The sequence below is a fragment of the Sprattus sprattus genome (genome assembly GCF_963457725.1).
Source record: "Sprattus sprattus genome assembly, chromosome: 6".
Taxonomy (NCBI): Eukaryota; Metazoa; Chordata; class Actinopteri; order Clupeiformes; family Clupeidae; genus Sprattus; species Sprattus sprattus.
This window is the reverse complement of record NC_137925.1, coordinates 36,441,880-36,459,651: the sequence shown is the minus strand read 5'-3', so window position 1 is coordinate 36,459,651 and position 17,772 is coordinate 36,441,880. Positions and strand designations below refer to the sequence as shown.

Here is a 17,772-nt window from a genome sequence, read left to right as displayed (position 1 = left end):
TTTTACTTTCAATGAACAAATTAATTCTCGGACTCGGATGGGTAGATGCAGGGTAGATGGGTAGAGGGCCAAGCGCAGGGCAGTGTAGGTAAAGAAGACTGCGTATCAAAATTCCGATTGGATTGATTGACATGGGCTTTGCCCAGTCAAAATCCAGCCCAGGATAGAACAGGTGGATACAACCATAGATATATAGAATTACTAGATAACTCACGGCGGAGTCTAGAACGTCCGCAGAGGTCGACCATCTTACCCCGGGCAGATCGCTCACCGTAACATTGTGGTGGTAGTGAAAAATGTACTTTTTAAATAACCATAGCTTGCTCAATTTTCAACCGATTTTTAAACGGGTTGGTTTGTTATAAACGTCAGAGATGTAGCTATGACACTATATACATATGAATAATCATTTAATGTTCTAAACAATAGAATAATTATTCTAAGCAGGGTGCGATTTGTCCAAAAACCAGAGGGGGGGATGTTTTTTTTTTTTATTATTATTATGAAAAAAAAAAAAAAAAACAAGCAATACATAGGCCTAATAACCGGAAATGGGCCGATCAAGTGAACATAAGGCCAACGGGCAACTCATTCAGACTGTAAAACAAAAAATCACTGAGCGAATAGTTTGCTCTGATGTCGGACTTCGTGTGGCCTTTTCGGCTTCCCAGTTGGGGTGTCATCTGCAGCGTGTCGCCCTTCTTTTATCCACATCTCTGCGAACTTTTGAGCAGGGAACGAGCGCACGTCTGGCCCATTGACAGCGATGAAAAGAAGACCGTTCAGTGTGGACACATTCATTCTGTTGCGCTCATCAGTGAGGATGTGATTCATGGCGCTAAATCCACGTTCGCACTCAGCTGTTGACACGGGGAGAGTGGAGACGGCAGAAAACAATTGGCGGAGATTGTCACCTTGGACTCCGTGGCTTTTAAATTCTCGAAACTCTTTCAGAAGCAAAGGGATGTCTGAGACCTCAACAGCTAGAGTTTTCTGAATGGTGACAAGTTTGTCATCCCCAAACATCATGCGCTCGTCCTCATCTGTGGGCCAGCTTGAGTGGTTTAGCGCAGCACAAGCAGCAATCACTCCACTGTCGTCTAGCCTGCGCTCTACGTTGTCTGCCAGGGAGATGAAGAAACGGTCGCGAAACGCACTTGCCTTCTGTCGATCTCCATCGTTGGGCTGGCAGATAGTTACCCCTTTAAATGTTTGCATGCTGTCAACTTCCTCTTTCAGGCATTTGAAGTTCATGCCGTCAGCAAGCCTCATCGACCTCAGAGCTCTCACGGCGATGTTCACCTCTGAATGGGCCTGAACGGCAGTGGCATCTCTCCTCTGCAGGAACAGGGACAAGGCTTTGAGGGTTTCAAGTGCATCTTTCACAAGAGCCAGTTCAATCAGAAAGATCCACTTGGTCATCTTGGAATGGATTCCCTGACACTTTGCCCTCTCTATGTTGGATCTGGAGTTGTCCTCAGCCAGCGTAGCAAAGAAACGGACCAAAGCTGGATAACTCTCCCAGAGAGCCGTCACGGATGTGCAGGACGAGGACAGCCAGCGCACATCGAACACTCTGCCTATTCTTCGAGCATGCATCCCCAAATTGGAGGCAGCAACTTCCAGTTCTCGGGTATGCTTCGGGCTCTGAGAAAAAAATGCATACAGACAGTCTGTAAACATTTGGAAATGACTTGCCTCTGTTATGCGCTTCACTGTGTCATGGACTGCAAGTTCCAGTTTGTGGTTCATACAGTGGATGACTGTCAGGTCAGCGTTTATCTCCTCACGCAGGAGAGTGGCAGCTCCCTTGTATCGACCCATCATAGCAGCAGCCCCATCAGTCGCGAAACCAATTAATCGGGAGCGCAACATGTCCTTGCTGATGCCATGGCTCTCGAGGGTCTCCAGCAAAGTGTCACGTATGGCAGAACCCGTACAGGATTGCAGTTCAATCAGTTGGTAAAAAAAGTTGCAAACCTCTCCATCAAATGGCATGCGGATATAAACGATGAGGCATGTTTTATTTGAGACGGTCGTGCTCTCATCTATGAGGATGCTGAATTTCACTGATGTTTTTTTAATGTATTCTACCAACTGGCTTGTCATCTTCTCAGCAATGAACATTAGCATATTGCAGCAAGCTTTGTCTGAGTGCAGCATGGACCCTAAATCCACCCCGTTTAGTTGTTGCAGTTCAATTAGGGGTGGCTGCATTTTGAATGACAGGTCATTTTGACAAATCATGTATGCCGTCCGTATACAGCACGCAGTGGCCTTTAGTCTCTCCTCATTTTTCTTCCTCCACAGACCTACACTGACATCTCTGGCCCTCTCGATTGCTTCCTCATGCCTCTTTTGCAGAATGCTGATACATATGGCATGAGACTGACATTTGCCGTGCTTTGAAATTTTGTCATTTAGTTTTTTGGCCGACTTTGCTTTTATCCCATTTACAAAGGCAGGGTCTATGCGAAGGCGCTCATCAGTGTTAGGGCCTAAACCCCTCACTTCGCAGCAAGCTGTGCATTTGACTGACCCGTCGATTGACAGCGTTAGCCACTCTCGACCCTCTTGCCATTTAGCAAATCGTGCCGGCTCTATGCAGCCACCAACCACATGCTGCGAGACGCTACCACCATCACGATCAACGTCGGAGTTTTCTTCATCACCGGACTTCTCCTGGGGTAGGTCATTCCCTTCAACTTCGTCCACTGTGACTGCCTTAAGTTGTGTAGAGGTAAGAGGGGTTTTTTTGCGCGCGGGTCCTGTTAAAAAGGATGATATGCTGCTCTGGACTCGTTTCATTGTACAGTTAGCTGGCTTTGCTAATTTCCGTGTATGTAATGTTAAAAACATTGTTATTGTTACAATGTATACAATGTGTTTATGTGCATGGGGACGTTCGCGAATTCTGAGAATGCCGACAGTTTGGGTAAAGTGAACGTAAGTGCCAGCGGTGTAAGCAAGTGTAAGAAAACGCGGTCACAACCTGTCTTTTTTTTCATTGTTTTTTTTTTTTATATATAATTGAGGGTTATCCCCCCCATGTTTGAAATTCATCCAGCAGAGGTGGGGATGTAAAAACCAGAGGGGGGGTAAATCCCCCCCATCCCCCCCGGCAAATCGCACCCTGATTCTAAGTATGTACAATATACGACAATTCAGCATGATGTCACAATAACAAATATCTTACTTCCGGGTGGCAAACTTCGCCCCTGCCCATAGTAAACCTTAACAAACCAATAGGATTTTCCATGTAATTTAACAAAAGTACAAACGAGTTTAATCATAATTATGAATATGATTACAACACGTTTTATGCGGATGATCTTGTCAACTGAAAAAAATAGACGTTCCTGATTTCGTTGCTGTTGATATTTGTTAGCGAATAACGGTAATATTGCATCGACCAAGTCATTGAAGAACATTGAAGTAAAGTAGTGACTGAGATCGCTACAATATCCAACTTAACATGAACGATTTTCAGGACTGTTTGTAGCTTTCCAGCTATTTGTGTGGACACAAGAATTTGTCCATACAGATATAAGTACCTATCTATTTCACAATAAATTATCGTATTATAACTTTACATACTTTAACTGTAATAATCACAATATCATGTTGTAATGTAGAATTTACTGTGAAATCAATAGACACAGTAAGTTACTGTGAAAAAAAATGATACAGTGATTTCACAGCATTTTGTTATTCCACAGTAATATACTCTATTCAAATCCTCCTTTGAGATAACCCAATACATTACTGTAAATTTGAACAACTGCGCTGCATTGTGGGCTGAAGAAGAGACAGTAGAACTTGGATCCACGGAGGATGATAGAAGAGCTCGAAGGTAAGTTTGACAGACAGCTTGTCACAACTTTATAATATTGTTTGTTGTCTGGGTTAGTAAATGAACGATGTTTTGGATCAAGTGTGCGAGTTATTCGATGAAGAATACGCGAATTAGCGTGAAAGTTAAAGTTAGCTAACGTTGGCCACCAGCTGCAGTAACCAGCTAAGTCATTTTAAAGGCGTTTCCCCCGCGAAGCTTTGCCTCATATCTTTGGAAAGCTCAAATTACGTGTTTTCGTAATGGTCCCCTGATGTCTTTAAGAAGCATAGCGTGCCAGTTATTTGGTCGAGAATACGCAGTTATTAGTGCAAATATGCGCAAATATGCGCAAAAGTGAGCGAATGTTAGCCTCCAGCTGCAGCAACTAAGTAATTTCAAAGCTGTGTTTCTCCAAAAAGCTCGCATCACAGACAATACAGTATTTTATATCTTAGGAAGGTGCAAACTATGTGTTTTCATTTGGTGGTCTTTACATGTCAATAGGAAGGATATGCATGAGTATTTGCTACACTACTATCTCTCAGTATCTGTCAGTAATTGCTCTCCATTCTTTTTCAGAGCCAGTTAACAACAGTGGAGCAGGCTGTTGAGGTAAAAAGAACACCTTGCCAAAGGGGCAAAAAACGATTTCATCTGATGGGGAAAATAAGTGTTTCTCTTTTTACTATTGTACTCTGATCCGTCATTGAATGTTTCATCAAACTAGCAAATTACATTTTGATCAAATTAAGCTTATATTCATGAATCACTACAAAGTTGCTATAGTTGATATTTATATTTAAGGATGATATTTTCTTAAAATATATTTATGAACTGTATTTTAAGGTCTTTGCCCTACGATGGAAGCCAATTTCTTATATCAATCTGGCTTGGCTTTCAATACTAATTTCTTTGGTGTACGATTTGGTTAAAGGGGAAGGGGCACTGTCAAGCTAAAAAGGCACCGGATGCCAAAAAGAGCCCGGGTGACGTAATGTTGACTTTCGAACGCCTCTTGAGTGACAGTTTCTATGCCAACGTTAGCATTACGTAATCCGGTCACCACGTAGGCCGGGCGCTTATTAGCTTTAAGTCTCAGAGTCGTTCGAAAGCCATCAGCTACTTTTTAGTCGCTTAATATTGTGCCTTAACGGACACTACGCACCCGGACACTTTTTAGCTATCAGTCAGAGAGTCTCAAGAGTTGTTCGAAAGCCATCAGGTACTTTTTACACGCTTAATATTGGCTGCCGGTCTTTTGTAAGTAAGCACACATCAACAGGTTTCGCGCGCTAGCATCTATATTGCTAATAGCAATTCCTCCTTTTGTGCGACAATATTAAGCGACTAAAACGTAGCTGATGGCTTTCGAACTACTCTTGAGACTCTCTGACTGATAGCCAAAAAGTGTCGGGGTACATAGTATCCGTTTAGGCACAATATTAAGCGAATACAAAGTTTTAGCTACACCTGCCTGCTGGTAACCTGTAAGTTAGCAATGTCCGCTAGCATGTCAAAGCTAGCAAGCCCCCATTGTTCTTTAGTAAAATGTTGTGCAAACAATGCCCTGTTTTGTTCAAATTTAATTGTGGGTGCCGTCAGATATGTCTTAAATCACAACACATTAAGGACTTTCTTAATTTAAGCACAACAGATGAATAGCTTCAAGCTAACAAGATAGCTCGTTACACTAGCACGAGCTAGCTAATGAAATGTGCTTACTTTGATACTATAACCAACTAGCGAATCAACCACTTTCCTACCAAAGTCAAACATCAAGCACATGGTTGTTTTGGTTGGTTTATTGTAGGTCAAATACAAGCAAGCTGGTCTCAGGTAGCAAAGTACGATGCAAGATGCTCTGAGGTAAATCGCGTTAGGGTGACGTATTGGCGTTGGCATAGCAACTGTCACTCAAGAGTCGTTCGAAAGTCAACATTACATCATCCGGGCTCTTTTAGGCATCCGGTGCCTTTTTAGCTTGACAGCACCACTGCATGTGCCTTTAAAAACAATGCAATATAAAATCTGTAAAACTGAAAGTTGTCTTTGCTTATTGTTTACAGGTGCATCTTGGGCATTTACTCAGAACAAGGCTCGAAGGAGAGGCGTGGACTTTGAGTGGTCTTTGTAAATGTGAATTTGTCGTGTGCATTTTTATAAATCACAGTTTACAAGTCAAATTTGCAGTATTTTGCAGAGTTATTTAAATTGTAAATGTACAGTACATTTCTGGCTACTAGTTGCATTACCTTTACAGTAAAAAGCATAACAAAACAGATAATTACTGTAATTTATATACAGCAAGACGATGTAATTCCACAGCTACATACCGCTATATCACAGTAATCCAATGGCATGACAACTGTGAAGTTACAACAGTAGTTGCATTGCATTTTGCTGTGAAATGTTTACATGTAATTACTGTGAAACATGTACAGTACTTTACTGTGAAATATTTAAAATAAATAACTGTGAAATTACTGTGAAAGCAATGCAACTAGTAGCCAGTAATTTACTGTAAAAGTACAGTACCCACAACCTCTCCGGTCAGCCAGGTCTGCCTGTGTCTGCCTCTTTCGATGGCGAGGCGGTGCTTGTACATTGTCATGGTTTTCCTGAGTTTTTACTGTATTCAGGTAATAAAAACACCTTGTGCATGTGTGTATTTATTACACCTATCTGTTCTGTTTAATGTTATTTTCACATGAAAACCCATGGTTATAATTATAATTATTCATAAGTATGCAGTGTCATAAAGAGATGTACTCTGTACAGGGTGGGGATTTCAACATGCATCATTTCTTGATGTATATTTGTATAGGGAAATATTGTACCTACTTTATATCATTATTGTCAGTGAAGCACAGTTGCAAGCCAGTTTAAAGACATATTATGACGTCATGATGGCCCAATGTAAGTCAATGGGAAACATTTTATTAGTTTTTCTTTAATGAAAAAGTATAACGTTTAAAAATATGAGAAATACATAATCCTAGTGTCCTTTACAAGACCTACACAACACATTTTGAATGAAGTTTCTACGTTAAGGTGTTTGAGCTGAATTAAGCACAGAAGTCTGTACAAAGAATAATAAGTATAAGAAACGAAGGAATAACAATACGGGGCATTTCATGCACTGTAAGTATTTATATTTATATAGTGTCATAGCTACATCTCTGACGTTTATATCAAACCAACCCGTTTAAAAATCGGTTGAAAACTGAGCAAGCTATGGTTATTTAAAAAGTACATTTTTCACTACCACCACAATGTTACGGTGAGCGATCTGCCCGGGGTAAGATGGCCGACCTCTGCGGACGTTCGACTCCGTTGGCCGGCAATGCGGATAATGAATCTAGTAATTCTATATGTCTATGGATACAACGTTAGGGAATGTGAGATGTTCGGAACAGAACGAAGCTGAGGGGAAATGAAGAGAAATAACTACAACATCTGGTAGTGAGAAGAGGAAGAAGAAAAAAGAAGATGAAGAAAAGAAAAAGAAAGACAGCGGTAAGTGGAGTGGAGTGGATGATTTAGGCTTAGCATAACATTAACAGACGACTGCTGTTATTGAAAAATGTGGCTAGGCTACTTTGTCACCCTAATAACTTGAATAGCAGCTAGCGTTAAAGCAAACCTATGCAGAAATAGCTAAACGCTATCGATGCTAACGAATAGCAAAACCTGTTGAAATTAGCTTACTTTGACAATATGACGAACTAGTTAGTGAACAACTTTCATAACACAGTCAAACATTAAGCAAGTGCAACACAGCAACACACTTAACCCATTCTGAAGGGTAAAATATTTGCATAATGTTGCTTTTATCTTGTTAATGCTGTGATAGCAATAAAAGCCATGCTCAAGGAGAAAAATGAAACATCTCTTCCCTATCTCTATTCCCTCCTCAGGATCATTACTTAAATTTATGACGAAACGGACAGATAAAGTGCCCCTACCAAACCCTGATGATAACCGTAAGTCCAGTGTTCCACTTGAATTGTTAACTGTAGCTGCTACCTGTTTGATTGCTAATTAATTGTAAAGATTCTTTATGAACATACATGGCTCTTCTTAATGCTGTAGAATGCTCCATTCATTTGAACGTTATGTGGTCAACTATTTTTCGATAATTGACCATTGCTATGTTTACTTTTTACTTTTACTTGAGTAGATTTTTAGATGGGTAATATTACTTGTACTTAAGTACAATTGTATCAAAGTAATTGTACTTTTACTTGAGTACAACATTTCAGTACTTTTTACACCTCTGGAGTTCAATGTATTTTACCTCAATTGATAACATGTGACATGCTCTGAAAAGATTCTTTAAGATAAACCCTGTTTTTTTTGCATATCAGGTCTAGCATCATCCACTTCCAGTGAAAAATAAGTGTTTTTCATGTTTGGAACACGTTCTAATATTTTGAATAAAAAAAAGCTTTTATTTCATACATTTCGCGTCGGCATCATATTTTTTTGCCTAACATTAGGGTGATGAACACTGGTCGGTAGGGCCCCATAAGAATTTCTGCCTAGGGCCCCCACACTCCCTAGAATCGCCCCTGCTGCTACCTATGATACAAGCACATGTGTATATGATTTATGTTTGTATGTCTTTGAGGTAGTGTATAAGCCCTATGTGTATGTGATTTATGTACAGTACTGTGCAAAAGTTTTAGGCAGGTGTGAAAAAATGCTGTAAACTAAGAATGCTTTCAAAAATGGAAGTGTTAACAGTTTATTTTCATCAATTCTTCATAAATTAACAAAATGCAGTGAAGGAACAGAAGAAATTTCTAAATTAAATCAATATTTGGTGTGACCACCCTTTGCCTTCAAAATAGCATCAATTCTTCCAGATACACTTGCGCAGTTTTTGAAGGAACACGGCTGGTAAATTGTTCCAAACATCTTAGAGAACTAACCACAGATCTTCTGTGGATGTAGGCTTCCTAAAATTCTTCTGTCTCTTCATGTAAACCCAGACAGACTCGATGATGTAGAGATTAGGGCTCTGTGGGGGTCATACCATCACTTGCAGGACTTTCTGTTCTTCTTTAAGCTGAAGATAGTTGTTAATGACATTGGCTGTATGTTTGGGGTTATGTTCCTGCTGCAGAATACATTTGGTGCCAATCATACGCCTCCCTGATGGTATTGCATGATGGATTAGTATCTGCCTGTATTTCTCAGCATTGAGGACACCATTCATCCTGACCAAATCTCCAACTCCACTTGCAGAAATGCAGCCCCAAACTGGAAAGGAACCTCTACCATGCTTCACTGTTGCCTGCAGACTCTCATTATTGTACCTCTCTCCAGCCTCCAGCGAACAAACTGCCTTCTTCTACAGCCAAATATTTCTAATTTTGACTCATCAGTCCAGAGCACCTTCTGCCATGTTTCTGCACCCTAGTTTCTATGTTTACGTGCTTAGTTCAGTCACTTGGCCTTGTTTCCTTGTTGGGGTAGAGCTTTTTGGCTGCAACTCTTCCATGAAGACCACTTCTGGCCAGACTTCCCCGGACAGTAAATGTCTGTACCTGGGTACCACTGCCAGTTCTGAGCTGATGCCACTGCTTGAAATCTTCCGATTTCGAAGGTAAATAAGCTTGATGTGTTTTTCATCAGCTGCATTAAGTTTCCTTGGCTGAACACTGCGTCTACGATCCTCAACGTCTTCTTCAAAAGAGCTGGAACTGCACATTTTGAAACCCCTGTCTGCTTTGAAATCTTTGTCTGGGAGAGACCCTGCTGATGCAGTATAACTACGTTGTGTCTTGTTGCTGTGCTCAGTCTTACCATGTAAATGGATAAAAAATAAACATTTATTGTTTACATTTTTCAAAGCATTCTTAGTTCATAGCATTTTTTCACACCTGCCTAAAACTTTTGCACAGTACTGTATGTATGTGTGGAAGTAGGGATGCGTACCGGTACGCCGGACCGGTTCTGGACTTGTAAAAACGTTTAGGTCCAGGTCCAGAAAAACCGAAACCCCAGTGATTCGGTACTGGACTTGTAAAAAAATCTAGCACTCACATACTATATCCTTTTCGTTCAAGATCATCTTAAACCTTCCATAGGTCGCGGAATTCGCGGTGGAAAAAGTCATTCCTATACCGTTACGCACCCAGACCGAAATGTCACACAGATTTCGGTGCCTGAGCCGATTTAAATAAATAACAGGAACAAATCATGCAGCTAAATCTTGAAAACTTATGTAAAATGTTGTCTTATAAACAGGAATTATTTCAGGCTGCAACATGAAACACAGGGGCTGCTTCCAAAACAGTAGAAAACTAGCGATAGCTAACTAGCAGTAACGTTAGTGGTGTCACTATGATCTATATGAATTATTTTGTATTTTTTTGCCAGGCAGATTTCGTGGGGCACTATCACAACTGCCCTAGCTCCCAATATAAACTTTGTCCTGTGTTGCTCATTGGTGTTTTCATAGCAACAGTCTTATGACAATGAAGAGCAGGCAGCATTTCACAGAACAAGAACAAACAGAGCTAGCCATAAACCTTTTAACAGAGAAAATACCGAAAGGTAAACGGTCAAAAGTGTGGCTGTATTTTGCACAAAAAGATTCAAACATCGCGACGTGCAGCAAATGCAAAAGAGGGGAGAAGGTCAACAGCAAATCAGCAACCTCAGACTGACAAATAAACGGAGATCACAGCAAAACGTATCCTAGTCTCTTAAAGGGGAAGTGCACATTTTCTCGTACTCAGTGTGTTCAAGTAAAAAGATTAACTATAAACAGATAGAAAAGATAGGTATCAGAAATGGTGAAATTCCATGAAATAAATAATACAATACAAACAAAATAATACATTTTTGACTCCAAAGGCAAATATGCTCATATTTTTGCAAAATAAGTTTGAAGCTGTAGTGTGTGCAGAGTGTGTGTGTGTTTTTTGTACTTATTTATATTTATTTAAGTAAACTATAAACTGTTGTTTACAGTTAATATAATGTTCATAGTTTGAAGTAAAAAAAAAAAAAAAGCTGTAGTTTGAAGCCAAATGTTTTGTATGTATTTATATTAATAGTATACTTTAAACAGTTCATATATTCAATTATGCCATGGGTTCGGGTCCGGACTTATTAGGTCCGGACCTGAACCTAAACCTCTGAATTCGAATTCGGACCTGAACCTGAACGTGGGTTTAGGTATGCATCCCTATGTGGAAGTGACTGATTTTCTTTATTCTAATCACAGTTGACTCAATTCTGGTGAGCAAGACTGTGGACCTCAACATTTATGATGTCAAGCTCAAACCTGCAGGTTAATGCACTTAGACATAACACATATATATTAGACATAAAACAATATCCACTGTATAATATTTCTCAAATCTTATGCACATATTTTAGGGCAAAATGTTAACATTACTAACATTTCTAATGCTGTTTTGATGTTATTGTTATAACCATGAAAAGTTAGCAATTACTTATATGATTACATCATGCTACCATGGTACTCTACATCATGTGCAATTTAGTGTCAGCCATTCCTAATCATAATTGGTTGTGCTGTTGTGCGGCATTAGTCTAATTATCATTTTCATATAATGCATTGGGACATGAGATGTGCCACAAAATTATAAACAATAACAACAACAACGGTCTCATATAACAATAAGTTATCATGCAAGTTGGCACAAATGTGCGTATAGTGTGTGTATCTGTAGTCATCTTTTGACATTTCCTTCGCTTTGTCCTAACTTTGTCTTAGGATGTGGAGGGGGAATAATTCACCTAAAACAGTGTTAACAGTCCCCTCTGTATATGCTGTGAATAAAGGCCTTACTCCTACCACTTTTATATTTAAATGCCACAACAATAGTGTGAAATGTCTGAATGAATGGACTGGCTTTAAAGTAACACTATGCAACAATTATACTTCAGGATTAGGGTTAGGATACGCAGTTTTACCTTAAAAAACAGCTTGCAAAAAATTGGGGCGCTACAATGACTTTTAATATGGAGAATCGCCTCCGTGCCATTGCCATACCAGGGTCCATAGACATATAACTTTGTTCTGTAGTTTTGCCTGTGGCAGCCTGACTTGTTTACTGTCTGCCGAGCTAGTAAGTAGCTTATTTGCCGTCTTGCCTTGTCTTGTGTTCCACTTGCTTGATGTTTGACTGTATAAGGACAGTCGTTGAGTAACAAGTTTGTCATAATGTCAAAGTCAGCACATTTCAAAGGATTTTGTTAGTTTTAGCTGCTAGCATACCGTTAGCGAATAGCTATTGATCCGTTGTGCTGCTTTAAAGCTGATAGCATGCATGAGATGTTGTAGCCCTTGTAAACTTAACGTGTTAACTTAATGTGTGCATTAATCACGAGTGGTGTGGATGTAAACGGTTTTGTAGTGGCATAATATAAGAGTGCTCTGATTGTGTGTACAAATGTAACCAATGAGCTGTAGTGTTACCGTGTTTCACAAGTGTTTGGTGTGACATGTAGCGTAGGAGGACTGCCCCATTGCCTTGTTTTCTCTCTCTCTTGGTCTGCTGACCGCTGATGTGATGAGACGGAATGAGATTCTGTCTATTGGTCAGCTTTCAACTGACAAAACGTATCCCCTCCCATTTACAGCTATTGCCCCATAAAAACGAAATTAAAATGTACTCGATAATAATGTAATTAATATTCTGTCTTTAGGGTTTTGCTCCGGGGTTATCACATTTCTTGATTTGCCTTCCGTTTTCAGAGTGCTGTCTTTAGGGTTTTGATTTCGGCGTCATCACGATTCTTGCTTTGTCTTTCATTTTCAGAGTTCGAGGGTTGCAATGTCACTTTCTAGGCTGTTCCACTCATAGTCTGGAGCTTCCTCTCTGTAATGTTCTTGAGATTCACTTTTGGCATGTAATTATACAGAGTCGGGCTTACTCTCAGTGTTTCCCACACATTGACGAGACTATGGCGCCCCTGCCTGCGACTGTGCCAAAACAAAACACTGTTGAGATATGTTCATTATATCACGTACTGCACCTGAACTAGCATAGTGCATATCCCCCTTTTATAGTCTGTACCTTAGCGCCATCTTGTGGTATAAACATTTATATACTTCAGCACAATACAGCATTCCATTTCAACTACAGCAGCCTGAATAAATACACCAAGAATGGCTAAAGATAATTCCATCATTTATTATTTCATCCGAATTCAACGTGAGCTGCAACAATAGTGCACCACAACTCCACAAATACAAAGTCCATAATCAATACCAAGGAATTAGTTCTTTGTTAGTGTTAGTTTACTTTACTATTAGTAGGCCACCACCGCGCATGTCCGGTTGAAAGCCCCCCTCCCCCCCAGACATTCAACTGGTCATGCACGCACCTAACCCCCCCCATAGTCTCCAAAATTTCTGTGGGAAACACTATACTCTGATATTGAGATAGTCAATGCCTGCGCTCTTCGGGTTAGTGTGCTTGCTCTGTTGCGGCCATGATCGAGAGAACAAGTGCCTTGGAATTGGGGCAGGTGTCAGCTCTCCAGCTCTCCCTGCTGGATGAGCATGCACAAATGAGTATGCACAAATGAGTATGCATGAGTGAGTATGCATGAGTGAGTATGCATGAGTGAGTAAACATGAGTGAGTATGCACGAGTGAGTATGCATGAGTGAGTATGCATGAGTGAGTATGCATGAGTGAGTAAACATGAGTGAGTATGCATGAGTGAGTATGCATGAATAGGTAACATGAGTGAGTACGCATGAGTGAGTAAACATGAGTGAGTATGCATGAGTAAGTATGCATGAGTGAGTATGCACGAGTGAGTATGCATGAGTGAGTATGCATGAGTGAGTATGCACGAGTGAGTAAACATGAGTGAGTATGCAGGAGTGAGTAGAGCCCTGGTATGGAAGGTGTCTCTTAATATTCCTAGTTATACAGTTGAATGGAGAGGGACAGAGAGAGAAGAGGAACCGTGCGCAGGTGTCAGTGAGAGTTGTCAGTGAATCACAGGTGCAAGCCAGTTTAATGAGCCTATTATGATGTCATAATGCCTCAAAGTTCTGCCATGCAAGTCTATGGAGAAAAAAGGTGATGGAAAAAGAGGAATAAAAAAGGAGTGGCAAGGAGTACCGCCACGAAAAGTCATAGCAGCTTGCACCGGATCAGGCTGGACGTTTTGGTGTTTGAACGGTGTCTCTATCTCAATCGGGGGAGGAGTAGTTAGCTGCAAGAAAAACTACTAGAATAAAAAAAATAGTAAAAAACGAAGAACAATAGTGTGCTTCCCTTCGGGCAAGCACACTAATTATTCTTGTGGTATTTTGACCAAAATATTTTACTGGCATTTCATAAAGACCCCAAGGAACCATTTCAACTTGTGGTAAAATGGGCATACGATGGGTCCTTTAACAACGAGGAAGCATCCCTGCAGTTTGTCTATCAGAGACAGAAACTGGATGTTTTCCTCAAGGAAATCACTGGCCTGACCAAGAGAACACAGTCAAATTACCTTGAGTCCTTGAAAAGATTCCTGAATTTTCACACGGACAGAACCAACCTTCATAGTACGGATTGCAGATCTCCATGAAGAATTGTCCTCACATCTACGCTGAGACTCCTGAGCAAGCAGGCAAAGAAGGAGATCCTCCAAAAAAGGTTTGATTATTGTAGCTGTATAAATGGTCATCTTTTGCCTGGTCCTCTTATCTCATCTTGTTATAATTTGAGCACATTTAATACCGGTGCATTTACTAAGACACTGGTGTCTCACATCACATTCTTCACTCTTCTTTTTTTCTCACAGGCACGCCTTTCTGATGGACGAAAATGCGTTGACAACTGAAGACTGTCAGGTTGTATTGGTCCAGGCCAAGGACCCATTCCTGGCATGTATGGATAAACAAGACTGCCGTGCTAAGGCAAAAGACTGTAACTTCACATACGCCTTTTTGCCTTCCTCTCACCCTTGTCCTGAGCATTCAAATAAAGTTACTGTGCGCCGCCCCGAAGTTACGGCTGTAGGCCTTAGTAGAGTAGGGTGGCTAAGGTGGCAGAGGCTGTAGATCACCAGGCTACAGACCGTAAATGTAAATATCAACAGTAATTAAACAACTGTACTGATATTAAATGTACTACTAACATGCCATTATCAAATTAAAGCCAGTGACATCAGTATTTTGGTTGATTTCACGATGTATAGGCTACCGACAGTTAGCATACCAAGCTAGGTAGCATTGCCATTAGAATTGCATGGCAGATATGCTAAGCAATCGGGCTATTCCCCCACCCAGTGCCTGTGGCTAGTCCGAAAAAGGTGCATCTAAATCTGGTAACTTCGCTTGGCGAGCGGGGGCATGTGGAGGGGGGAAATGGGCCTCATTCTCTATCTCTATCTCACTCACACACACACACACACAGTGACGTGCGGTGAGGTTCGCAGCTGGTGAGGCACAGAAACCGGAAGTGATTACGTCATTCCGATCTCTAGTTGTTTAAAAAAAAAATAGAAATCTATACATCATACATGTATATATGCTTATGGTTTAAAAATTGTCACCTCACCAGAACTGAAAAAACTTTGTTTTATTGTCTTATACTATTACTTTTGAACGATTATTATTATAAGAAGTTATGCGGCTCAATACTAAACGTACAATCGGTGTGGTAATTGAACTTTTACACCGTGTCAAATAAGATATTAATAGTTACAAGGTAGCGTATGTAGCCCTCCCACCAATGATATGGCTCATTTAAATTTGTCTGGGGAAAATATAACCTTTTACACAACTCGGCAGTGATGGGCAGTAGCGTCACTACTTGTAGCGATGTTACTAGCTTAACTACATTTGTCAGTAGCTTGGCAGTAACGTTGCTATTTTTGCTACAAAACAAAGTAACTTTTCAGTAGCTAAGCGCTTTTATTGATCAAGTACCGCAGTAGCGTCCTCGAAAGCTAATTTATCCTGCACCTTTCTGATGTTCATTCATAACAGGCTTCCCTGCAGCCATCAAACACAAAAATTAAGCAGTACATCACTTTAGGCGAGACGAGTGAAAATAGATAGATAGATATCGTCATTTCAAGTACACCAGACGCTGCTCATACATTTAAAATGAATTCTCCGCTAATTTTAAATGGGTAGTTTGCATGCAGATTCTAGACAACCGGATAACTAGAATGCTGTTGATATTTAGATACAGCTGAAGATGATGAAAGTTAAAAAGTGGAAAGTCCGTGCTCTCTGCTCAGGGAGGCGAATTGCGAAAATGCACAAAATAGACGCGAGGTCTTCTGCACTCATTTGTTTTCATCTGCGTTTGAATACCTGACTCAACAGCCATACCTTCAAAAGTACGTCACTTTATAAGAGACGAGTGAAACTAAATATATTTTCAGATGCCTTCTTTGTAATCCAAAGAAAAAGTTCCTGTCAACGTCAATGACATCCAACACAAACATACGAACACACGAATTTCAACCATTCAACCGTTTTTATCTGACTGACAGTTGTGTTGATCCCTAAAATTGCATTGACTTGGCATGCAGTTTGTTTAACTGAAAGTAGCTTCTAATGTATCAAACTACTTTTGACAGGTTTATGTAACTTAGCTTGCTACTTTTTTTTTGAGTGGTAGCTTCTGTGTAGTGAAGCTGAATTTATTGTAGAGTAGCTGATAGCTTAGCTCACTACAAAAATCAAGTAGCTTGCCCAACATGGCAACTCGGACACTTGAATTTGAAGTTGACACTTACATATTTATTTGCACAACGTATTAACAAGCAAACAGTTAAACACCACAGACATAGCACACAATACCAAAATGTTCTACTGACCGGTATAATTTAAAGTTGGTGCACTCGCAAGCTCGTAATCCATTCACGGTTCCCCTGCACCTAGCAGCCTTTAGCGAGGTTTGTGTTGAGCATAAATATGTCTCGTTGCAAAACATGAAACACTCCAATGCAATGTCAATACCTTCTGCCCCGTCGGTTGAACCAAACCTTTTAGCTCCGGCATTGCTTTTAGCTCCGGCATTGGTCTCCCATTATCAATCATTTCTTGTTTGGACTGAAAGTCCAGTTTTGAGAACTGCTTCAGGTTAGCAATGCAATCTTCCATTTTCTCTGTCAAGCTCAAGAAGTGAAGAAGAAATCCAACGTCAGATTATATACCTAACAAGTGCCCTCTCGCTCGCCTCCCTTCTTGAAGCAGTGGTAGTGCGTGCCTCCCTTGCAATATTTTTCAATGCGTTTTCAGCTCAACTCAAAAGGTTCTACGCTTGTGCATGCGTAAAACCCAGTTTGGAGTGATTTCGCAATCCTAGGGGAGGCACTGCCTACCCTGCCCATAGACTCCAATGCATCTGCCTCCCTTGACGGCACGTCCAATGTTCATTGGCTGATCACTGTCACTGGGAACCGGAAATGCTCAAATTCAGTGATTTTGATAATAAAAATGCTCGAAATGATCGGAATCATGCAGAAATGACACTCGTAACACAGATAACTAGAGAAATATGAATATTTATTTTATAATACATAAATATATATGATTATTATAATTTTTTTTTTTTAATATTTGTTTTTTTTTTACTTTTCAAAATGACAGGTGAGGCTCTGCCTCCTATGACTGCACGTCCCTGCACACACACACACACACACACCCCAATGGACTGACATATATGTTTTATGTGTTTCATGTGACAATTCAATTTCATTGTTTTATGTGCTTAATGTGATAATTCGATGGTGTGTGTGTGTGTGTGTGATGTGTTTTGGATAATCTGTTTTTATAAGTATTGGACATTTTTTTTTTTACATCAGATTACTTGCTCCGTTACAAAGAAGAGTGTTCATTTGATGGAGTGTTCGTTTGTTCGAGTGTTCGTTTGATGGTGAACACTGAAAATAAACATGATTATTGAAATTGTTGTCAGAAACCTT

At 40.3% G+C, this 17,772-nt stretch overlaps 1 protein-coding gene across 1 annotated transcript; it reads right to left on the bottom strand.

Moving 5' to 3' along the window:
* Positions 1 to 612: 612 nt before the first annotated feature.
* On the bottom strand, positions 613 to 2,808 carry LOC308367138 (E3 SUMO-protein ligase KIAA1586-like; the record flags this gene model as incomplete). The annotated part of the gene is made up of 1 exon (XM_080840956.1): positions 613 to 2,808. The coding sequence occupies one exon, from the start codon at positions 2,806 to 2,808 to the stop codon at positions 613 to 615; it is 2,196 nt and encodes a 731-aa protein (XP_080697082.1).
* Between the last annotated feature and the right edge of the window lie 14,964 nt (positions 2,809 to 17,772).